This window comes from Ranitomeya variabilis, chromosome 4 (genome assembly GCF_051348905.1).
Source record: "Ranitomeya variabilis isolate aRanVar5 chromosome 4, aRanVar5.hap1, whole genome shotgun sequence".
Lineage (NCBI taxonomy): Eukaryota > Metazoa > Chordata > Amphibia > Anura > Dendrobatidae > Ranitomeya > Ranitomeya variabilis.
Window position 1 is genome coordinate 29,771,901 of NC_135235.1, and position 25,348 is coordinate 29,797,248.

Sequence of the window (25,348 nt, forward strand, 5' to 3'; positions counted from 1 at the left end):
AAAAAATGTAATTTGCATAATAATTTGGAACATGGTGTAAGTATGATTTTCTAGAGTCTATTATACCACTCGCTGTCTCAATGTTGTACATTTAACAAAATGTTTGGGTATTTTTCGACTAGTCACAAAGTATAAGACAGTAATTGGTTTATCCCTTTGTGAAACAGTGCAGAGTGGGGAACTCTGTTTTTTTTTGCAGTTGCATTTTACATTACGTTCTGCTATATTTCGCTCATTCCCTCATTTTCTGAATAAACTAAAATATATTTTTATTTGGGACTTTCTGTGCTCTTCTTTTTCTCATGTGTACAGTCTCGGCTTCTGCAGAACCGCTTGCACAGATAGACTACCATCTCTATGACTTCTTGAAGGGTCTGCAGAATCACCCCTACCTTGAAAGGAATGGACAAATTTAGGGCCATCGCGAATCCTATCCTCATTTTCTTTCTCCATATGTACCAATACTGACACCGGTGCCCTAGCCTGTGACACCCTCGCTAGACTACTTGGCCCCTCACTCTGCATACCCATGCCAGAAGGGACTCATGCAGCCAAGTGCCCAATATTAAACATTAAGTGTCCAAAATCAGACGGGCCAAAAAATCTTTGACACTCACCAACAATCTTTAATCTCATCGTCTCGTCGTCTCCCCAACAATCTTAAATAACACACCTGATAACCTTGCTACCTGGCTGCCCTCTAAACTTTTTTACATTAAAATTGGAGGAAATGGACAAGACATGGAGTAATACTCACCAGGCTGCGTGGGAGCTGTCATCCCACCAGCTGGATATCCAGAATCCAGATGACGAACCTCGAATTTGGTGCTGTTAGTTTTTCTAGCTGAACCTTCAGTGGATAGGGAACCTGCCAGTGATGGGAGGATTGTCTTCCTGTCCATGGGACCCATAAGGCCGCAGTGTGCCTGTGGAGGATGGAGCCGTAGAAGAGAGTGGACCAATAAGCTGCCCAGGTGGAGGAGACTCTGCCGGTCATAACCCGCTGTCCGATCCTCACCTGTCCTGCATCAGGGGGAGGTCATCAGAGGGTGCAGGAGTGGGCTCAGCATTAGGGCCAGCTGTCAGTCAGTGCTGGGGTGCAGTTCTACCAACAATCTCCATACACAGAGTGGTGACTGAACCCACCAGTGTTGCCCTAATGACTGGATCCTGAATGCTGCCGGAGGGACTGAAGTTAATTTTCTCCCGGCAGCATGGGTCTAAATGCAGGTGCTGGGCAGGTTCAGAATGCTATTAACCTGCAGATTATCCTCATATCTGCAGGGTAATAGCATTTTTTTTAGATGACAGGTTCCCTTTAAAGCTTTTAGCACTGTGCACCAATGGAACACTAAAAGTGTAAAATCAGATGCCGATTGACGCCAAAGATTGTATTTTTAATTGTATCCATTTTACATATATGCACTTATTTATTTAACTTGTTTAAATAGCAACATTACATTTCCTTTGCAGACATAATCAATTAAAAGGGTAAACTCTGAGTTCAGTTTGGAATGTGTTTGTATCCATTTTTCTACACATTTGTTTTTTCTCTACTGGAGTCATTATACATGAACGCCAAACAGACGTGAACAATGACCTAACAAAACAATTGTTTCTTTATTCTGCACAGAGCTTTCTTCACCTCCTGATTTTTCAAGCTGTAAATGAGAGGGTTGAGCATTGGAATGACTCCGGCATACAAGATGGCAAACACTTTGTCCTGGTCCATGGAATAGCTGGACTTTGGTCTCATGTACATGCCGAGGACCGTTCCGTAAAACAAGAGGATGACTGTGAGGTGTGAGGAGCAGGTGGAGAAGGTTTTGTGTCTTCCTTCTTTAGAGTTAATCTTCAAGATTGTGGAGATGATATAGATGTAGGACACCAAGGTCATAAGTGAAGGAAAAAAGGCGATGATGGCACTCGGTCCAAGTATCACTGTTTCTATGGTCCGTGTATCACTACATGAAAGTTTTATAATAGGCTTTATATCACAGAATAAATGGTCTATTTCATTTGATTCACAAAATGTACAAGATGATATTAGAATGGCGTACATAATGCCCTCAAATACCCCTATACTCCAAGATGTCCATGTCATCCAGAAACAGATCTGCAAGCTCATGAAATAAGAGTAACGAAGGGGATGACAGATGGCTACATAACGATCATAAGCCATGGAAGCCAGGATGAAGTATTCCGACACCATGAGCACCACGAAAAAGAAAACCTGAGCGATACAACCATGGTAGGAGATGACATTATTTCCAGTTAGAAAAATGACCAATAACTTCGGCAGAACCATTGAGGTGAAGGACATATCCAATACAGACATGTTACACAGGAGTATATACATTGGAGTGTGGAAGTGAGGAACAAAGCAAAATAGACCAGTTGTTAATAAATTTCCAATCAACGTTGCAACATAGATGACCAGAAAAATTGAAAAGAAAACCAACTGGAAGTCTGGAAGCTCATGGAAGCCGAGGAGAACAAATTCAGAAAGGCTGAAATTTTGTACCTTCATTTAGCAACATGGAAGAATTATTTAATCGAGAATTGAGTCGTCTAATCTCATACAACGCAGAAATGGTTGCTTCATTTTAATGACAATGGAAATATACAAGGAATATATAGAACCTTTAGCCCATAGAAATATGCACCAGAGGTTTGAGTTTACTATCAATTAAAACAACAACTCCCGGGAAGGGCTAGAAGTTTAATAATTAAGATGTCTTAATGATTACATTCCACAAAGTGATATAACAAATAGTTCTAACTCTTCAAAAAGTGAATAACTATTTCTAACTTTTCTAAAAAAAAAGTCAAGCAATGTCAAGGCTAGAATTGATCGAAACTGACAAGTTGGAACATTTCAGTAGATCGTACCAGATTTGGTAGAATCACTAGTACTACACTTTTAGTTTATTCTGAAGGCAAAAGGGCCAACAAGTGCTAAGCATCTCTGGGAACTCCTTCAAGATTGTTGGAAAACCATTCCCCGTGACTACCTCTTGAAGCTCATCAAGAGAATGCCAAGAGTGTGCAAAGCAGTCATCAAAGCAAAAGGTGGCTACTTTGAAGAACCTAGAATATAAGACATAATTACAGCTGTTTCACACTTTTTTGTTAAGTATATACTGTAATTCCACATGTGTTAATTCATAGTTTTGATGCCTTCAGTGTGAATGTACAATTTTCATAGTCATGAAAATACAGAAAAATCTTTAAATGAGAAGGTGTGTCCAAACTTTTGATCTGTACTGTAAGTCTGTGATTTATGGCAATTGACGTCTCCTTGGACTCTTTTTCAAGCAGTTTTTGATAAGATCTTTTGCACATTATATGATGTATATTTCTTAGGAATACATGTCTTTCCTGATGACATGAGGTATGTTATATAATGTGGATGTTATGAGCAGATATTTGGCAATTTCTATACAGTGCACATTATTTAGATATATACTTATATGGCGGCATAAATCCTTTAAAGGAAAACAGTAAGTTGATTCATGCTGCCAAAAACGTGGCAGCATGAATCAGCCTGGCTGCACGCATCGGTGTTTCATACATTTTCATACGGTTTCATACCTCGCTTCTCTACAGCGCTTACTCCTCATACCTCCAGACTGACCAAGGCGCTATCTTCTCCCGGTCTCCTTTTGCCATTGGCACCTGTATGGGCCCATGTACACAGTTGTGGTCTCCAGTATTCAAAAATTGTTTCTGATGAAGGTCTTGTGACCGAAAACGTTTAAAAATTTTTGACTGGATGCACCAAATAAATGAACTTCTTATCTTGCAAATATGATCTTCTGAGTGCCAAGTACTTTATTGCTTACATTTGACGGGTTGGATACCTAACTTGTGCACCACCAAGAAGCCTTGAGTGCCGTGTCTACTATTATTGTATGCCCTTACTTAAAACCGCCATCTGTTCCCTATTTAGGGGTCTAGAAGACAGGTTAATAACCTGGCTTCTTATGTGGGATTCTGGGAATTGAACCTGCTTCGGAGTGGGTAGCCTAGATCTAAAAAAACGCTCCCCTTGTGGTGAGCCCCTATTGGCCCCTCTCCCTCCACATGCTCCTCCTCTCCCTCTTGTTTTCCCCCTAGTATTTTTGAATCTGGTCTCTAAGTCCGAATGCTCAGCTTCAGATGAGAATATATCCATCTCTTGAGGTCTGAATGGTTTGGAACTTGAAATCAGATAGGCCTTATTGTCTCAAAATTCCTACAGGTCCCTAATAAAAAATGTATGCTTCCTCTCTTTTAGATGGTACTGGAACCTATCTATAGTGTTCTGCAAGCCCACCTCCTTAGCCGCAAATTCAGGCTTAGCTGAGAATTTTTTTTTTTCTGAGTTGGCAATGACCGTGTTCAAACGTTTTCTATAAGTCTTCACAAGGCTGGCACACACTGTTGGTGGTATGTTGGCCCATTCCTCCATGCAGATCTCCTCTAGAGCATAGAGTTTTCTATGGGGTGGAGATCTGGAGACTGGCTAGGCCACTCCAGGACCTTGAAATGCTTCTTACGAAGCCACTCCTTCATTGCCCTGGCGGTGTGCTTGGGATCATTATCGTGCTGAAAGACCCATCCATGTTTCATCTTCAATGCCCTTGCAGATGGAAGGAGGTTTGCACTCAAAATCTCACAATACATGGCCCCATTCATTCTTTCATGTACCCGGATCAGTCGTCCTGGCCCCTTTGCAGAGAAACAGCCCCAAAGCATGATGTTGGCACCCCCATGCTTCACAGTAGGTATGTTCTTTGGCTGCAACTCAGCATTCTCTCTCCTCCAAACACGACGAGTTTTGTTTCTACCAAACAGTTCTACTTTGGTTTCATCAGACCATAGGACATTCTCCCAATACTCTTCTGGATAATACAAATGCTCTCTAGCAAACTTCATACGGGCCCGGGCATGTACTGGCTTAAGTAGGGGGACACGTCTGGAACTGCAGGATCCGAGTCCCTGGCGGCATAGTGTGTTACTCATGGTAGCCTTTGTTACGGTGGTCCCAGCTCTATGCAGGTCATTCACTAGGTCCCCCCATATGGTTCTGGGATTTTTGCTCACTGTTCTTGTGATAATTTTGACCCCACGGGGTGAGGGCTTGCGTGGAGCCCCAGATCGAGGGAGAGTATCAGTGGTCTTGTAAGTCTTCCAGTTTCTTATTATTGCTCCCACAGATGGTTTCATCACATCAAGCTGCTTGCCTATTGCAGATTCATTCTTCCCAGCCTGGTGCAGGGCTACAATTTTGTTTCTGGTGTCCTTTGACAGCTCTTTGGTCTTCACCATAGTGGAGTTTGGAGTGTGACTGTTTGAGATTGTGGACAGGTGTCTTTTTATACTGATAACAAGTTCAAACAGGCGCCATTACTACAGGTAATGAGTGGAGGACAGAGGAGCCTCTTAAAGAAGAAGTTACAGGTCTGTGAGAGGCAGAAATCTTGCATGTTTTTAGGTGACCAAATACTTATTTTTCACCATAATTTGCAAAATAAACCTTGCCAAATCAGACCAGGTGATTTTCTGCATTTGTTTTCTCATTTTGACTCTCATAGTTGTGTTCTACCTATGATGTCAATTACAGGCCTCTCTCATCTTTTTAAGTGGGAGAACTTGCACAATTGGTGGCTGACTAAATACTTTTGTCCCCCACTGTATATATATATATATATATATATATATATATATATATATATATATATATATATATAGTTTATTGTGTTATTAGTTCTATTCATATGTAATCCAATGCATTTAATGTAAGCCTACAAAATTGAGAGATACTGCACTAAGAGAAGATGATATAAAATGCTGCGGCAATTACTGTGCAGCTGACATCACATAACAGAGAAAGATGTCTGGTCACTGAGCAATAAATAAAAAGTAATGGATCTTGGGAACATTCGGTCACATGCCAACTAGATGTGAATTGAGTGAGGCCAGAAACATCTAGTTGGAATGTGGCTGCTAGTATGCAAATCATATACTTGTAGTCATGTGACCAGTGCTGACACCGGAGAATCCTGACAGTGCGCACTGCGCACACTGTTAGGATTCACGAATCTCCAGTTACATAGAGCGATTGCAAACTTGTCCCTGAGCCTGGACAACCCCTTTAAAGCAGACATGATATTTTAACAACAAAAATGTATGCATTGTTGTATTTTTTTATTTTTTATTGCATTATGTTATGTAACTATTTTATATCCTTTGACCCTGCTCCCACTGCATCGCTTCAAGTAGCGGCGTTTGCCAGCACTGAATATTTGACAGGGGGCAAACATAGACCTTGGTACCCAGAACAATCACTCATATGGACCCCTCACACTAAGTCACTGGTCGGAACTCTCAGAGTATCGCGCACACGACGTCTTTTTCATGTCAATATGATGTGTTGTGCATATGGTCCATTTTTTGTTACTTCTTTTAACCATTTCAGGCTTAGAAAGTCATGACACGGCTAAAATAAGTGACCGTCCATTCTTCTGGCAGCTGACACTATGTTATATAGTGTATGACATTATAAAAAAAATAACAACAGCAAGAGATGTCTATTCAGACAGCAGAAAAGATTCTTCACGGAAATCATTGCCAGCATTTTCCTGAAACATCTTCTGCTTCAAAAATGAGGTGGGTATGCCGAGATCTAAGAGATGCCATCTTCATATATCCTAAGAAAGAAATAACACAAAAGGGTGGGAGCAGCATCCTGGAAAACACTGCAGTCCACAATTGTTGTTCTTCTGTTTGAAACTTAACCCCTTCACCCCCCGGAGCTTTTTCCGTTTTTCGCTCCCCTCCTTCCCAGAGCCATAACTTTTTTATTTTTCCGTCAATATGGCCATGTGAGGGCTTATTTTTTGCGGGACGAGATGTACTTTTGAACCATACCATTGGTTTTACCATGCCATGTAACAGAAAACGGGAAAAAATTCCAAATGTGATGAAATTGCAAAAAAAGTGCAGTATCACACTTGTTTTTTGTTTGGCTTTTTTGCCATTATGATTCTTCAGGTCAGTACGAGTTCATAGACACCTAACATGTCTAGGTTATTTTTTATCTAAGTGGTGAAAAAAAATTCCAAAGTTTGCTAAAAAAAAAGAAATTGCGCCATTTTCCGATACCCGTAGCGTCTCCAATTTTCGTGATCTGGGGTCGGTTGAGGGCTTATTTTTTGCGTGCCGAGCTGACGTTTTTAATGATACCATTTTGGTGCAGATACGTTCTTTTGATCGCCCGTTATTGCATTTTAATGCAATGTTTTGGCGACCAAAAAAAATGTAATTTTGGCGTTTTGATTTTTTTTCTCTCTACGCGATCAGGTTAATCCTTTGTTTTTATTGATAGATCGGGCGATTCTGAACGCGGGGATACCAAATATGTGTATGTTTGAATTTTTTTATTGTTTTATTTTGATTGGGGCGAAAGGGGGGTGATTTGAACTTTTATATATATTTTTTATTTTTTTATATTTTTAAACACTTTTTTTTTTTAAATTTGGCATGCTTCAATAGCTAGATGCATGCACAACTTGATCGCCTCTGCTACATAGAGGTGAAGCACAGATCACCTCTATGTAGCAGAAATGCAGGGTTGCTTTGAACGCCGACCACAGGGTGGCGCTCAAAGCAATCGGCCATCAACAACCATAGAGGCTGGCTGTTATGGCAATGCACCGATGACTCCGATCATGTGACGGGGGTCAGCGGTGCGAGCACTTCCGGCCGCGCGGCCGGGAGATCTAGTTAAATGCCGCTGTCAGCGCTTGACAGCGGCATTTAACTACCGTAGTTAATGGGCACGGGCGGATCGCGATTCCGCTCGCGCTCATTGAACGCACATGTCAGCTATACAAAACAGCTGACATGTCGTGGCTTTGAGGTTGAGGGTTTGAGCCCACCTCAAAGCGGGGGTTCTGCCAGCTGAGGTACTATTCCGTCAGCTGGCTGAAAGGGGTTAAACTTCTGGATGACATTCAAACCATCTTAGATCATTTTTTTTAGAAAGGTAGGTTGAGAAGAATTATTTGGAAGGTATGAGTCCCATTTTGACCCGCACAAAGCCATTACAACATTCCACAAGTCAAACATCATACTTACAGTTAAACATGGTGGGGGCCGTGTGAAAGACCATCTACCTAGAAATTTATTATGAATTACTTAGTCATTAATTTACCAGATACATTTTTTAAGAGAATGTCGATTAATTTTTACATTTCCTGAGACTGAATCCTATACTGTGGAGTTAAAATGGGTTGTTCGGGACCAACAAATTGCTGTCCTGTCTATTGGCACTGCAACTTATTTCCTGTACAAGAGGATGGATTATCAATATGCTTGTCCCGGACATGAGTGCAAATTTAGAAAAATTCTCTCACAACTCCAAATTCTTATCAGGAACAATAGCTAGATGAATGTCCCTTTTCCAGTAATCCAGAACATATAATATATATCATTAATTTTAAAGAATCCCCTTCTATGAAGGTTATAAAAACAATAATGATCCAAAACATAACAAGACGTCTACATAAAAGCAATAATAGTTTGAAACACAGTTGATGAGACCTGTACAAAACTAACGCTGCATGTAACCTATAGCAAAATTTGTAATATTTCTGTACCTCCCTCCGCTATGATCACTATGGGCAGGAAAACGTATCAAAAATAGAAATATATGAACAGTCTTTATGGTTAAACAAAGGAATCACTTATCTTCTCGGGATATGAAGATATTACTTCTTTTCCATTCATACCTTATTTATTCCTCATAATTTGCCATTTTTCCATTAACTTGGTTCTTCTCAAAATATGACCAAAATAGTAAAAAAAAGAAATGTTGTTACAGAAGCTCAGCAACAACTGATGGCATCTGTGAACCCAATTCAAAGGGACCAGTTATATTGTAAATCTGTAGACAATATAGTATAGAAAAAGTTTTCAGGACTGTGCAAAGGTTTTAGGCACGTGTGGGGGAAAAAATCTGCCCAGTAAGAAGCTTTCAGATATAGAAGTGTTAATAGTTTATTTTTATTAACTAACAAAATACAAAGCAAATCAACAAAAGATAAAGCTAAATCCCACAAATGTAGTATAGTTTTTCTGATTCGCTATGGCTCTTTCCTCCTCTGCAGGCATTGCAGGATCTTAGGTCTCCATGGCTACGACCACTAGCATCTAGCTGTCACTATATCAGTGGTCATAACCATGGATACCTAAGGTCCTGCAATGCCTGCACATGAGGCAAGAGACACAGCAAATCAGAAAAACTACACTACATTTCCAATTGGAGGGATTTGCTAATATCAGTATTATTATGGCTACTACATATTGGGATAGGATCTTGGAGATGGGAATAACCCCTTTAATGACATTGGCTGAATGTTTGGGGTCGTTGTCCGGCTGCAGAATATATTTGGAACCAATCAGACGCCTCCCTGATGATGTGACATGATGGATAAGTATCCGCCTTGATTTGATACATTTAGGCTGTTTCCCAAATACTGATGGGATTTAGATTTTCCTTTTTTTTACTCACTTTGCCTTTTGTTAGTTGATAAAAAATAAACTATGAACACTTCTATTTTGTTTAATCATTCTTCTTACTGTGCAGCTTCTTTTCTGCAACTAGCTAAAACTTTTGCACAGGACTGACTATATATGTATATGTACATATACAGTATATACTAACTACCTTGTGTCTTGTTGCTGGGCTCAGTCCTGCCATGTGCTTGACCTAAGACATGAAACTGTCTTTCACAACCTCACCTTTGTAGCAGAGTTTGTCTGTTCCTCACCCAGTTTTAAGCCTCTTACACAGCTGTTTCCATTTCATTTAATGCATTTTATTTCAACCAACATTTGAAAATGATGATAACTATCACCTGCTTGGTTTAACTACTTACTCATACTACAAAATACCTGACTTGGTGCATCTGTACCTAGAAGAATTGATGCTGTTTTGAAGGCAAAGGGCAGTTGTGACACTGAGTCACTTCTCACAGCCAAGACATGAGTCAGGGTAGTCAAGGAGTCTGAGGCCAGGAGGGTAGGTCATAAACAGAAGGAAGAGACAAAAGCGTTGTCGGGTAAAGTTCCGAGGTCAGAATACCAGGAGGATAGTGGATCAGAGCAGAAGAAGTTAAACAGATGGATAGTCAGAACAAGGTCCAAGGTCAGGCAATGAAAGATCTATAACAGAATGCAAGCCACAAAAGACAAACCACACAGTAGCTAAATGTACCACTGGCAGAGATCTGGGAGTAATAGCTCAGTTAAGTAGCCTGGCAAGCACCTGGGATAATGAACATCTGGAGAATAGTGGATCAGAGCAGAAGGGGTTAAACAGATGGATAGTCAGAACAAGGTCCAAGGTCAGGCAACAAAAAATCTGTAACAGAATGCCAGCCACAGAGACAAACCACACAGTAGCTAAATGTACAGCTGGCAGAGATCTGGGAGTAATAGCTCAATTAAGTAGCCTGGCAATCGCCTGGGATAATGAACATCTGGAGATAGCCGCTACCTTCCAGTCTCAGATTGGGTGGCTGAGCTGTCAATCAAAACACTTGACAGCTCAGCACGCCCCTGCACCAGACTGGATGACTGAGCTGCCAATCAAAGTACTGACAGCTTCAGCACACCCCCTGTACCATATTGGAAGGCCGAGCTGTCAGTATCTGCATCCCAGACAGTGAGAGGTGGAATCGTTACAGCGGTCACATCAAATATTGATGTGATTTTTCTCTTTTTTTACTTAATTCACTTTACATTCTGTTAGTTGATTAAAAAAAATATATTAACACTTCTGTTTTTGAAACCGTTCTTCATACTGTGCAGCATTTTTTTTCACACCTGCCTAAAACTTTTGCACAGTACTGTATATATTATGTTTGATATAGTCTTCAGTTAAAAAAGCAATTGTTTCTTTATTCTGCACAGAGCTTTCTTCACCTCCTGATTTTTCAAGCTGTAAATGAGAGGGTTGAGCATTGGAATGACTCCGGCATACAAGATGGCAAACACCTTGTCCTGGTCCATGGAATAACTGGACTTTGGCCTCATGTACATGCCGAGGACCGTTCCGTAAAACAAGAGGATGACTGTGAGGTGTGAGGAGCAGGTGGAGAAGGTTTTGTATCTTCCTTCTTTTGAGTTAATCTTCAAGATTGCAGAGATGATATAGATGTAGGACACCAAGGTCATGACCGAGGGAATAAAGCCAATGATGGCCCCAAGTACAAGTATTATTGTCTCTATTGTCTGTGTGCTGCTACAAGAAAGCTTCATTAGAGGCTTTAAGTCACAGAAAAGATGGTCTACTTCATTTGACCTACAAAAGATACAAGATGATATTAGAATCACATAAAGAATGCCCTCAAAGACTCCTATACTCCAAGATGTCCATGCCATCCAGAAACAGACCTGCAGGCTCATGAAATAAGAGTAACGAAGGGGATGACAGATGGCCACGTAACGATCGTAAGCCATGGCAGCCAGGATGAAGTATTCCGACACTATGAGCACCACGAAAAAGAAAACCTGAGCGATACAACCATGGTAGGAGATGACATTGTTCCCAGTTAGAAAGATATCCAATAACTTGGGTAGAACCATTGAGGTAAAGGACATATCCAATACTGACATGTTACACAGGAGTATATACATGGGAGTGTGGAAATGAGGGTAAATGCAAAATAGACCAGTTGTTAATGAATTTCCAAACAATGTTGCAACATAGATGACCAGAAAAATGAAAAAGAAAACCAACTGGAAGTCTGGAAGCTCATGGAAGCCGAGGAGAACGAAGTCAGTGACGGTGAGGTTTGACCACTCCATTTCCCTCTGATGAGACTAGCGATCCACCTAGGACAAAAAGTCTTAAAGGAAATGGTCAATGGGATTAATTCTAATTTGCTCTCCTCTAGGAGGAGAGCGACCACCTATAGTTACCCTATAGAGAATCTTGAAACATGACTAGGGATGTCGCCAGACCAGAGACACTCGTCTGTAGTTAATGCTGTTTCTGACTTTTTGCTCCTCATCAGCATAAAGTACGGTTTAGATTGGTTTGGTGAGATGAACTTGACACGACTCTTGGAAGGTACTAGCTTTGCAGATATCCAGTTGGAGAACGGAGACTTAGAAGAAATGCAACAAAGGAATCAGTAACTTCTGAAGAGGCGCAGATCGTTTTATCGAGAACAGAAGGTAACCATCATGGATTTATACAATGTGAGCGTTCACTTTAGGGGTTTGAGGTAGTGTATTGATATTCACCTGGGAGTCACAACCATTGGGAATCTGATAACGATGAAGAAATCTCATGTAATGACATATAATTAGAAGGAGAAATAAGGTCAACAATCTGTTTATTCTTTTCACACAATAATATCACATCATTGACATTGACGGAAGGAAATCTGCCAAGATTTCACTCAGCTGGTCAATTTTATTAAAATAAAAAGATAATTTATCAGATATCGGAGTCGCCCTACTGCCCCATAATGGAAGATGTTGGCGGGGGAGAAGGATTTCCACTTAAATAAAGCTGCATGCTAAATGTTGAGAGGAAATAGATGTCAACCGAAGAAGCTGACAGTCTTCTCATGTGCATGGACAACATAAGAAGGACAGTAAATGATACAGATGTCACGAGAATTCCACCCGATATATAGCTGGACAAGGTATATGTTCACACATGGTTAGTACAACTACAATAGCACAAAAATCTTGAAATATTTCCATCACATAATACAATCTATAGTTTAACCTGAATCAGAAGATCATTAGGAGAGGCTTAAACCTAGGAGAGGCTTAAACCTAAAAACTGTGGTAGTGCTGCAATGGAACACAAGCAGACAGGTTCTCCCTGAAAATTGGTGATCGCTAGAGATCTGAGAAGTTGGAAACATTTCAAACCAAATAAAATTCTCCAAAGCAAAAAAAAAAGCCATTAAAACATCTTGCAAATATTTTTGTTATTTTGATCTGCAGAAGATGGGTAAATATGGTCTTAAAAGCCATGGAAAAATGATTTTTACATTTGTTACTGGCTACCTATCATTTTTTTCATTCATTTTTAGATCTCCAGTTACGCAGTTTGTAGGCGGATCCAAGTTTCAGATTTTTCTTTTGAGGGAGCGTCTCTCTCAGTAATACAGGCTGGGTGTGATCTTTTTGGGTATCGAGGGTACTGCTGTCTTCATTTGCTTTCAGACTGCAATGATTTCCTCTTCATGCGTTTTTTTATCTTCTATAGCCTGTTTTATCTTCCTTCCCTGAGACTGTAGATACTTTCCCCTCTATCCATAGAAGGTACTGTATGTGTACAACCCATTCGCTCCTGCTATCACTAACAGAAGAGAGAGGAGAGCACAGTGAGAAGTCAGAACTGAGCAGGAGCTCTGTGGATATGTAAAAGTTTTGTAAAGTGCTCAGCTGGATAAAACAGACACTCTGAAGCAGCAAAATGGTTGAACATTTTTAATGAAGACTATTTAGAAATTTGCTTAGGTTTGAATTTAGGAAAAATTGTGAGAAGGTGTACAAGTCCTTTAAGTCAAGTGAAAGTCTGCTCAAGGAGACAAGCTCCAAGGACTCAAGGAAAACACAATGGGTCAAGGACTAGGGAACCAAAGAGTCGCTCAGTGACAGAAGGTCAGGTACAAAGTTCATAGAATGAGTTTCTGAGAATCAGAATTGGACCATGAAGCAATGGAATAAGGTGGTCTCATCTAATGCCTCATAAGTCATGTGGACGGCCGGTTTGGCCAGATGGCATTAGGGGGGTACTGTGGGAAAAACACAAGCTGGCAGGGACCATTATTTCTGGCCGTTATATGATTTGTATATTGAGGAATCATTTTTATTCTCATTTGCACATGGAAACACGGGAAGCAATGGAATGAAACTGAAAGGGAGAAGATACAGATTAGATATTAGAAAAAACTTTTGGACAGTGAGGATGATCAGTGAGTGGAACAGGCTGCCACGAGAGGTGGTGAGTTCTCCTTCAATGGAAGTCTTCAAAACAGAGACTGGACAGACATTTGTCGGAGATGGGTTAGTGACTCCTGCATTGCTCAGGGGGTTGGACACGATGACCCTGGAGGTCCCTTCCAACTCTAACATTCTAGGATTCTATTTTGCATTTCTCACTAGTTTTGTCCTCTAAGTTCCAACTGTAGTTTTGAGTTTTCCCTGAGTTAGTGGGTAGAGGCTGGCTGCCATGATGCCTCCCATACACAGCACACACAGACAGTATGGATTCCTGCTCTCCTGTCTCTGTGGAGGACAATGTTCAGCCATACTGAGGAGCGTAGCTTTAGAGTGAGAAAAACATTTACTTTACTCACTTTCAGGTGAGACACAACACTTACTAGAAAGCAGAAGATCTCGGTGCGTTTGTGTCTCCATCTTCCTCCAGCGCTGTTTTGGAGCCACCGGACCACTACGGCCTGTGATTGGCTGCAGTGGTCAGGCGACGTTGAGAAATGCATCAATAGATATTTTTCATTTTTTTCCGTCTAAAAATAATTTTTGCATTAGGGTTTTTTTTAAAACTTCGCATGCAACTTTTGGTACTTATAGACTCTTTGTTTCCCTGCACATTGCTGGCTGAAGAATGAGTTAGCTAAGAATCTATCAGTGATCTAGTATGGAAGGAAAACTTTGTAACTCTTTCACTTGTCTTTTTCTGAGCTTATCTGTGATGATTAATGACCGCAACAAAGGTCAGATCAACTTTGATCATAAATAAGAAGAAAGATCAGGAAAAGACAGATAAAATAATGAGTTAACTGAGGATCTGTCAGCAAGCTTCTTGGGATAGGAAGTTTATCATTCTGCTGTGAAAAAAGAAACCAAAACAGTGGAAATTTTTTAATGAAACCCATTTGCAAAAATTATTTTTAGCCCAAAATAAATTAGTAAAAAGAAATTGTCTTCAAAGTTCAGCTCCACCTTGAGGTGGTCATAAATCAGCAGTGACGAGCTTGTCAGAAAGAGCTCACCAGCGGTTTACAAGTTTACTCATTCTGCAGCCAGTAATGTGAAGGAAAACAGAGACTGTAAAAGCCGAATGGTTGTACATTTTTAATAAAACTCAATAACAAAAATACATTCTATTAAGTCTAAAATAACATCTTCAAATGCCTCCGTATCCATCAAGGAGAGACTGCAGACGGTGTGATTCTCCGAAGCTGCCGTGTACGAGCTTTTCTTCAGGTTCCACCTTTGTGATGTAATCTTGGCTGCTGTACTTACAACAGAGTCTTAATGAGAAAACAATTAGATTATTTTCTTCTCCAGATCTGACCCGCGGAGACCGATTTCTTGGCTACGTCAATTATGAAGCTCGTTAACAAAACCGATCTCTTGAGCTCATTAATGGATTCTCGGGAGCGTTGTTCCTACAGAGACTCCGACATCCTTTCTGAGTAAATTCTGATTTTACTTGGTCACGATTCCTTAGATGAACGAAAATCCTCCAGGAGGATCATTGCGGAAGCAAAATTTTGTAAGTAATGAGAAAAGTTAATTGACTTCCTAATATACTTAGAGAACTTCTCCATTTCTTTTGAGGGCTTGCAACAATTGTATCTGTGTGAGGAGCAGACTGATACATTGTAGCAAAGTGACGGAGAAGAGACACAGAATTGTCTGGGCTGGATACAATAGTATTGACCAATAAAGCCTCCATACACAATAGACTAATCTCTGCCAGACCCACTCACATAGTTTGATAAGTGTGGGGGTCTCTCCACTCTCCCAGACCGATGATCACAGGGGAGAGAGGAGGATCTGGGGGATCCACAGAGCTTTTCACAACCTTTATTATTCTCCTTTGATATAGCTATACAGGGGGTCGCTTTTGGTTTTTTTCAGGATGAGGTCTAGTTTTCATTGGAGAAACTGACAAAGCCTGATAGCGTATCACATCCGATGCCATATGCTAACTATGGAGGATAATGCTATGGGCGGTCATCAGGACGCGGCCTTGGCCGCTCAGCTCCAGTGAACGGAAATATCTATTCTTCAGCACCAGACATTGTGGACAATTGTAGCTCCCAGTTTTGTGGGAACAGTTTGGGGTCCGCCCTTTTCTGTTCCCCAGTACACAAGCTCCATACAGACATGATGGGGGAAAAAGAGCAGCCGCACAGAGCCCGGACCTCAGCCCCATCCAACACCTAGACCTGAGATTGTGAGCCCGGACCCCAACATCAGGATCTGACCCCACAAATGATCTTCTGGACGAAGGGTCAAAAATTCACAGACACCTCAAAAATCTTGAATAAATCCTTCCCAGAAGAGCTGGAGCCATGTAATATGCAGTCGCCACTCTGCAGATGTATGTCTATGGATGTAGAATGAGGGGGGGGGGGGGGGTGCACATACTTTTCTCAATCGAGTACATTGCAGCTTTCCTGCAGATTCTCTCAATTCAAACTTTGATCTCTGGAGACCTCTAGTGGTCATCCTAGTACTACACACACACACACACAAAAAAATTATAATTAACAGGTTGGATAATACTTAACTTTTGGGGGACTTACGCCCACCCCTCTACCGAAGTTGTCATGTATGAAAAGTGAATAAAACCTAAACTGCAGTACCAGGGTCGGCCACTACACAGTGTATGGCGCACGTGGTAAGTGTCGATCCCTAGGAAGAATAAAGTGAATTTTCTCCCAGAAGCCGCTTTCAGTAACGCAGCCATGCACCATTACACCCCCATATCTGCAGAATAAGGCCGGCGTCACACTAGCGAGTTTTACGGACGTATGAGCGCATAAACTATGTCCGTAAAATACGCATTACACACGGCCCAATGAATCTCTATGGCCCAGCTCCTATCTGCCGTATATTACGCATCCGTATTATACGGTCTTCTACGGCCGTAGAAAATCGCAGCATGCGTTTGTCACCGTATTGCGCAAAAATAAAAATATCGCCAATGAAAGTCTATGGGGGCGAGAAAAATACGGATTACACACGGACCAGCAGTGTGACTTGCGAGAAATACGCAGCGGTGTTAGTGAAACGCCGGTAATTCAATTGCCGGCTTTTCATTTCTCCTTCACAAACCCGACAGGATATGAGACATGGTTTACATACAGTAAACCATCTCATATCCCTTTTTTTTGCATATTCCACACTACTAATGTTAGTAGTGTGTATGTGCAAAATTTGGGCGCTGTAGCTTGTAAAAAAGGGTTAAATCGCGGAAAAAATTGGCGTGGGCTCCCGCGCAAGCGACTGAGGGCAGATATTAATAGCCTAGAGAGGGTCCATGGTTATTGGCCCCCCCTGGCTACAAACATCTGCCCCCAGCCACCCCAGAAAAGGCACATCTGTAAGATGCGCCTATTCTGGCACTTGGCCACTCTCTTCCCACTCCCGTGTAGCGGTGGGATATGGGGTAATGAAGGGTTAATGTCACCTTGCTATTGTAAGGTGACATTAAGTCTGGTTAATAATGGAGAGGCGTCAATTATGACACCTATCCATTATTAATCCAATTGTATGAAAGGGTTAAAAAAAACACACACCTATTATTAAAAAGTGGCTTGAGAAAGGCTCAGTCTGAGCCGAAACGTCGCCCAGACAAGTGGGTTGATTAAAATCCTGCACGTCTAAACACTGCAATGAAGGAGTGCTGCCTCATTTTTTCTAAGTATTGACTAGCCTGGATATATGGACTGTTAACCTGGGGGCTCTGCACCCGAAGATAAGTAGCTATTGTGCTGTTATATATATATATATATATATATATATATATATATATATATATATATATATATATATATATATATATATATATATATATATAGATAAGTAGCTATTGTGCTGTTATATATATATATATATATATATATATACACACACACACACATATACATATATACTGTATATATGTTTTACCGAACATTTGAGCACATAAATCCATTAGATGTCGGTTTTGCAAGCCTGCGAGAAAATCTCGCAGTACGGATGCCATACGGATTACATACGGAGGATGCCATGCGCAAAATACGCTGACACACCCTGACTACGGATGACATGCGGATCATTATTTTGGGGACCGTATTTACATACGCTGAGTGAGGCCAGCCTAAGTGTTAGACGGGTTCTGGTTAAAGCTTGGATGCATCTATTGTAGTTTTTAGGTTTTCTAGACCACAAAATACCAACTTAGCCAGAGCTGCAATATATACTATTACTCCAAATATTATCAAGCCCTAACATGGAATGGAAAGAGGACTTAAAAGGAAGTTTAAAGAGCAAAGTCACAGCCGCCGTCAAAACACTTTATTCAATTCTTTATTGCATTGAACAATTTTAACAATAAAAAAAAAAAAAAAAAAATCTTAAAAAATAGAATTTTAAAACAGTTTTCTGAATCCAGCTCCTCTGCTGACCGATGAGTCTGCAACATCAGACGCTGCTCAATGCAAATAATGCCCCCCTGCAATCAATTATTATTAATTTGGTACAGGGGAAAAAAAAAAAAAAAAAGAGTACAAAAATAGTTGCATCACCATTTTTTTTTTTTTTTTTTTAAACATATTGGTTTCTCTATAAAAACTGAGCCAAGCACCAGAATCGATGGAAAGGTCCTGAGTAACAAGGGCTAAGTAAAAAGCCTGAACAGGGTCCTGACCGCACAGAAAAACAGAATATATTTCAAGGGCCTTGATTCAAAGTGGGCAGCTTTGAACGGGTCTGCAGATTGTCATTAAAGGGGTTCTCCAGACTTATGATATTGATGACTTATTCTTCGGAATGGTCATCAATATCAGATAGGGGGGGTCCGATGCGTTGTACACATGTCGATCAGAAGTTCTCCGCTCCAGCGGATGAATGAAAGGCACAAAGCGCTGTTCTATTCGCCATCTAGTGGTCGTTTCTGGGTACAGCAGCTCAGCTCCTATTCACTTCAACAAAAACTGCAGCGCCACAGAGCGACTACTACACGGTGAAAAAGTTGTGCTGTTGACCGTTGTTCAAATTTGGCCACTACTAGAGAATAAAAGTTTATGGTGGGGGTACTGGAAGTCCGAGCCTACCGATATTGATGGCCTACGCCAAGGATACAGCCACAAAACAACAAATGTAATAAATCTCATGTTTTTGCTTCTCCCGGATCAACTTGAAAGATTTATTTATTTATTTTTATATAAAGTTTTTTTTTTCCGATTTAGCATTTTAACCCCACCTTTAACACTTTCCTTCCCAGTAAACTACAAAAAAATAAACATCAAATCTCCGATACAAAAATAAACCTATTGATTGTAAAAAGCACGGTTGTGTCTTGTGTCAGGAGAAATGCTCCACGCCAGCCGGAAGGGAAATATGTTCATCTGAAAACTGTCCTGCAGACATCATAAAAAGTCCCATCAGTAGTGAAGCCAACAAATTGCACACCACCAGTGGGGGCAACCAGCAGGACTGGCCCTTTCTGCAGATCGCTGGGGGTCTTCCACTAATGTGAATTTTAGAACACAGAGGATAAGAAAATAGTGAATTTATAAAACCCTTAACCCAGATTGGATAAATGTCAGAATCCGGGTGGGCAAAACCTAAAATCAAGTTGTCTCCTGGGGGTCTAACTACACGCAATATGTACGAGACGTCCCAAAATGGAACAGGCACAACTTCCAAGGAGCTGAAAACATTTCATCAGTGTCTCATTTTTTTGCTTGCCGGTTTAATGGGAGCCAACTCTTCCTCATCATCCTCGTCGTCCTCATCTTCATCATCCTCATCCTCATCCTCTTCATCATAATCTAAGTCTGTGGGTGCTGCAAAGAAAAGACATATAAATGAACAAATAAAAGGGGAAGCAGCCGATAATCACGTTAATACATTTTTCTTCATTTGATGAGACTACTCGTCTTAAACAAATCTTGATATATTGCAGTTTTCACTTGAGCTGAAAATTTCCTGATCTCTGCACTTCAATGTCAGCTTTGCTGTATTGACTGGAACAGGAAGAGCAGAGACATCTCAATTCGGTGCTGAAAATGTATGGATCCGCTTTATTTTACAAACAAAAGTTCAAACGCAGCTTTAATGTGCATACAACCCTGGTAAAAGTTCAAATATGCACATTGGGACTCGCACCAATGTTATATGGGCATGTATGTAGGATATAGCGGGAACTTCTCGTACGATATGATCCAATCCCAGCTCACTTCATCTACATTTGCGGGCCGCACTATTGAGTTTAGATGAAGATTTAATTGAATTTTGTCACCCGTTATTCTGCACAATAATAAAATTTGCTATTACCGACTATGACTTGTCCGGAGAGCTGAACGGGGCCGGAGCCAGACCTGAGTCGAAATGTTACTGGAGGCTGAAGCACAAAGTTATCCAGATTGATCTGTGCAAAAAAAAAAAAAAAGAAAAAAAAAAAAAAAAAAAGGATGTTAAGTGAAATGCAAGAGGTCAAATGTACTTCTATCGGAGGGTGAATTCACACAAGATATTACAGCATGTTAAAGTAGAAGCAAAAAAAAAAGATGAGATTTAGCCAGAAGTGTGCTTAGCCTGTCGTGATGGCCGGCTAAGCCATCACACAAGAGGTGGTCCTCAGGCCCCCCTTGTCCAGAGGCCGCAGATTACCTACATGGGCAACGGCCCGGGTCCTGCAAACCGATCAGCACCAACCCAATCACAGTAGCACATTTCTTTATTTTACAATCACCCTCACGTTTGACCCTTAATCAAAGGATTTTCCTTGTTTTGCACTTTTACTCTTTTACTTCCCCGTCCTTCAAGGGTCATTATGATTTTCCCATCCACATAGACGTGTGAGGGTTTTTTTTTTTTTGGACGGAATGAGTTGTAGACTTATAGATCATTCACTATCATTAAACTGTAGTGAAAAAAAAAATTTGAAAAAAAAATCCAAAACATGGATTTTTGGGGGTTTTAACCCTTTCACCACATGCGCCGTACATGTACTGCGCATGCCGTGTCTCGCTATTCACCCGCCGCTATTAACCTGTTAAATGCCGCTGTCAAACGCAGACAGCGGCATTTAACTACCGCATCCGGCCGGGCGGCCGGAAATGACGTCATCGCCGACCCCCGTCACATGACCGGGGGTCGGCGATGTGTCAGGATGGTAACCATAGAGGTCCTTGAGACCTCTATTGTTACTGATGCCGGCCTGCTGTGAGCGCCACCCTGTGGTCGGCGCTCACAGCACACCTGCAATTCAGCTACATAGGAGCGATCTGATGATCGCTGCTATGTAGCAGAGCCAATCGAGTTGTGCCAGCTTCTAGCCTCCCATGGAGGCCATTGAAGCATGGCACAGGTAAAAAAAAAAAAAGTTTTTAAAAATATGAAAAAAAAAATGTATAAAACAAAAGTTTAAATCACCCCCATTTCGCCCCATCCTAAATAAAACAATAAAAAAAAATAAAAATCAAACCTACACGTATTTGGTATCGCCGCGTTCAGAATCGCCCGATCTATCAATAAAAAAAAAGCATTAACCTGATCGCTAAATGGCGTAGTGAGAAAAAAATTCAAAACGCCAGAATTACGTTTTTTTGGTCGCCGCGACATTGCATTAAAATGCAATAACGGGCGATCAAAAGAACGTATCTGCACAAAAGTGATATTATTAAAAACGTCAGCTCGGCACGCAAAAAATAAGCCTTCACCCGACCCCAGATCACGAAAAATGGAGACGCTACGGGTATCGGAAAATGGCACTTTTTTTTATTTAAGCAAAGTTTTGAAATTTTTTTTTCACCACTTGCATAAAAAATAACCTAGACATGTTAGGTGTCTATGAACTCGTAATGACCTAGAGAATCATAATGGCAGGTCAGTTTTAGCATTTAGTGAACCTAGCAAAAAAGCCAAACAAAAAACAAGTGTGGGATTGCACTTTTTTTGCAATTTCACCGCACTTGGAATTTTTTCCCATTTTCTAGTAAAAGACATGGCAAAACCAATGGTGTCGTTCAAAAGTACAACTCGTCCCGCAAAAAATAAGCCCTCACATGGCCATATTGACGGAAAAATAAAAAAGTTATGGCTCTGGGAAGGAGGGGAGTGAAAGACGAAAACGAAAAAGGGCCGTGACTTGAAGGGGTTAAAGAGTATGTCAGAAAAAAAAAAAATGTATAAGTCTGTATGATGACAGCAAATTTACTAAATATCAATAAAAATGTATTTTTAATAAGATTTTTTTTTTTTTACTTTTGTTGCCATTTTCTGAGACTTATTTTTTTTTATTTTTCAGTCAATGGAGCTCTGTGGGGCTTGTTATAGGCAGGCCTTATAGGTGCAGAAGTAAACACACCTGTAAAGCCAGGCAGAACCACCCTCCAATACAGGCACTCACCATGGTCTGACAGGACAGTTTCAGGGTAGCGATCGGCACCGTGATTTCCTCGTCGTTGTGATTACGGGCCGTGACCTCCACCATGTTATATTCATCTTTGGCGCCTTCCCCAAGGGAGATCTACGAGAAACAATAAGTCACATAGGATCTTCCTATTTACAAAATGGCACCAAATTATGAGATGTAAGGAACACAAAGATGAAAGTAATGTCACCAAGAGGTATAAACCCGAGGGCCACGCACAAGTGCCACTCACTTTCGTTCTATCTGCATTTTTATGGCTAACATTTCCTCATTTATCAACACTGTTTACAAAGAAAAACACTGCTTCCGGAAGCAACCAATCAGAGCTCAGCTTTCATTTCTTAACCTGCTATGGTAAAATGAAAGCTCAGCTCTGATTGGTTGTCATGGGCAGGCAACTTTGTCTAAAAGAGAAACTGGTTATACGGCCCATAGCAACCATTCACAGCTCAGCTTTCATTTTACCAGGGCAGTAGAAGAAATGAAAGTGGAGCTGTGATTGGTTGCTAGTGGCTTGGAGAGCATTTTAGTTTTCCTATGTCACAAAAACGCCTCTCTTTGGCGTGTATAAAACCCAATTAATTGTTATTATATTATATACCCCATTTATCACTTGTTTTTGTCTTGTATTTTGTGACCGTTTGTTGTGCAAGAGGTTCATGAATTTTACGCAAAAACAAAAGCACTCGGTTTCCAAACTTTTTTGTCATGATGGACCTGTGCCCCGACCACATCTAGCAGGTTGGTGTAAGACCTCAGGCTGCCCCCTACTGGTGGAGGCTACATAAAGGACTTACGGTGCTCAGGGACAGGTTGGGCTCGTAGTCGTCGTCTTCATCTTCATCCACCTTGAAGGTGTAGTACGAGGTCTTAGCTGACAGCTCACAGCCTGTGGGATACAGAGGAGATGTATGAGGCCTGCAGAGCTCAGCCTGGGAAGGTGGTTACTGGTCAGATTAGCAGCCAGGGAACCTGGGCAAGTGCTGGGGCCCATTGTGTCCTGATTTCACTTTGCCTCAGCCACTGGGGGTCCCCACATGTTCGGAGGGGGCTCAGGAGCTGAGCTGTACAGCCGACACCCGAGTCTGACTGCTGTGGTGAGAGCTAAGTCCTATCCTAGCAGTTCATCCTCAGAGACGGCGTTATCACTCCTGTCAGCAGCAATCGAGAAGTTGAAAATAGGGGAAGTGTCTGTTCCGATCGCCGTGAACTTTGAACTGCATGACTAATTTACCAAATTAATAAAGATTTACTATTTTAAAAAGGTTTGTTTTCTAGCACTAAATTTGAACAAAACATACATATATATATTTTAAGAATGGCTAAGCATGGATGGACGAGGCATCTATTAGTTGGATTTCTAACTGGCTCAGTGAACAAACCCAAAAAGTGGTCATAAATGGTTGGAGTTGGAAGAATGTCTCAAGTGGGGTACCACAAGGCTCTGTCCTGGCCCCAGTGCTGATCAATAGTTTTATCAATGAGTTAGATGAAGGAATTGAGGGTACACTGATTACATTTGCTGATAACACAAAGCTAGGAGGGATACGTAATACTAGAGAAGAGAGGATACAGAAGGATCTAAAACAGGAAGTGTGGGCAGCGACTAACAGAATGTGCAGTGAAGGATCGTTATTCTCATTTGCACCTGGAAACACGAGAAGCAACAGAATGAAACTGAAAGGAAGAAGATAGAGATTAGAAAAACTTGATCAATGAGTGGAAAAGGCGGCCACGAGAGGTGGTGAGTTCTCCTCCAATGGAAGTCTTCACACAGAGGCTGGACAGACATCTGTCTGAGATGGGTTAGTGACTCCTGCATTGAGCAGGGGGCTGGGCACGGTGACCCTCTACCATTCTAGGATTACACACACACATTGAGTGTGTACGGCCATTAAACAGACAAAACCTTAAAGAAACAAAATGAGCAGAAATCCTATTGTGGCTAAATAATAATAATAAAAAAACAGTGTATTTAAGTATCATAGGGTTCTTTGTAACACTTTTTATAAAAATTAAAAAAGGAAACACACAAATCCATCTCATCAGTAGCCAAGTGTCTCTATTCGGGGGAACAAGAAAAAAACAAACCACCCAAGCCCTGGGTGCAGCACCATGGAGAAAACAAATACACCTGGAATGTGAGGAAAAATACAAAGAAAAAAGAGAAGACTGAGACCCAGAGACCTAAGAGCATGGCCTGATATGCTGGGACTTGTAGTGCTGCACAGCCGCGATCGCTCTTTACTCTCCACTCCCAGTGCAGATCAGGTCCATCCTGCTGGGACTTGCAGTTCCCCTCCCTATACTCACCGAACATGTAGCTCTCCATGGCGGCGCTCAGCCGGTCCTCCTGCGCCTCGGACAGGTAAGTAGTCATGCTGCTGCCGCCGCTGCTGGGTCCCGCGAATGATCACACACACGTGGGACGCAAAGCACTTCCTGTACAGGACCGGAAAAGGAGGAGCCAGCTGCCCCCCTGACGTCACGCGCAGCACGTAGCAGCTAGGCGTCGTGACGTCGCCGTCACTCCTTCGCCCTGTAACTGATAGGAGTGACGTCACTTGCACCTCAGCGGACGGCCGGACACCTCGTGACGTCAGATCACAGGAGGAGGATTTCAGCGCTGCGCACCCGTGACGTAAACATTAACCCCTTCTATTCTTGCACTTTCTTTTTTCCCCTCAACATCCTGTAAGAGCCATCTTTTTTTTTTTTTTTCTGTCCCCTTGGCCGTACGAGGGCGTGGACGAGTTATCAGTGTGAATGACGCCATTCATTAAAGGGAACCTATCACCCCGTTTTTTAAAGATTAGATAAAAATAGTGTGAAATAGGGGCAGAGCTGGGCTTTACATTAGGGCCTTTTTGGTGCCTTTACACCCCCGTTAGGCTGCCGAAATACCTTTGTGAAGTGGCCGTTTTGTCC

At 41.4% G+C, this 25,348-nt stretch overlaps 3 protein-coding genes across 3 annotated transcripts; all 3 read right to left on the bottom strand.

Moving 5' to 3' along the window:
- Positions 1-1,600: 1,600 nt before the first annotated feature.
- LOC143767558 (olfactory receptor 5AP2-like) lies at positions 1,601-2,338 on the bottom strand. The gene has a single exon (XM_077255966.1). It carries the CDS (start codon positions 2,336-2,338, stop codon positions 1,601-1,603), a length of 738 nt encoding a protein of 245 aa, XP_077112081.1.
- An 8,591-nt stretch (positions 2,339-10,929) lies between these two features.
- LOC143767559 (olfactory receptor 8G50-like) lies at positions 10,930-11,637 on the bottom strand. Its single transcript, XM_077255968.1, has one exon. It carries the CDS (start codon positions 11,635-11,637, stop codon positions 10,930-10,932), a length of 708 nt encoding a protein of 235 aa, XP_077112083.1.
- Positions 11,638-18,321: 6,684 nt separating this feature from the next.
- NPM3 (nucleophosmin/nucleoplasmin 3) lies at positions 18,322-25,015 on the bottom strand. Its single transcript, XM_077258262.1, has 5 exons — positions 24,734-25,015; positions 23,218-23,309; positions 22,397-22,516; positions 20,320-20,413; positions 18,322-19,829 (listed from the first exon to the last, which is right to left on the bottom strand). The coding sequence occupies exons 1-5, from the start codon at positions 24,798-24,800 to the stop codon at positions 19,708-19,710; spliced, it is 495 nt and encodes a 164-aa protein (XP_077114377.1). The 5' UTR covers positions 24,801-25,015; the 3' UTR covers positions 18,322-19,707.
- Between the last annotated feature and the right edge of the window lie 333 nt (positions 25,016-25,348).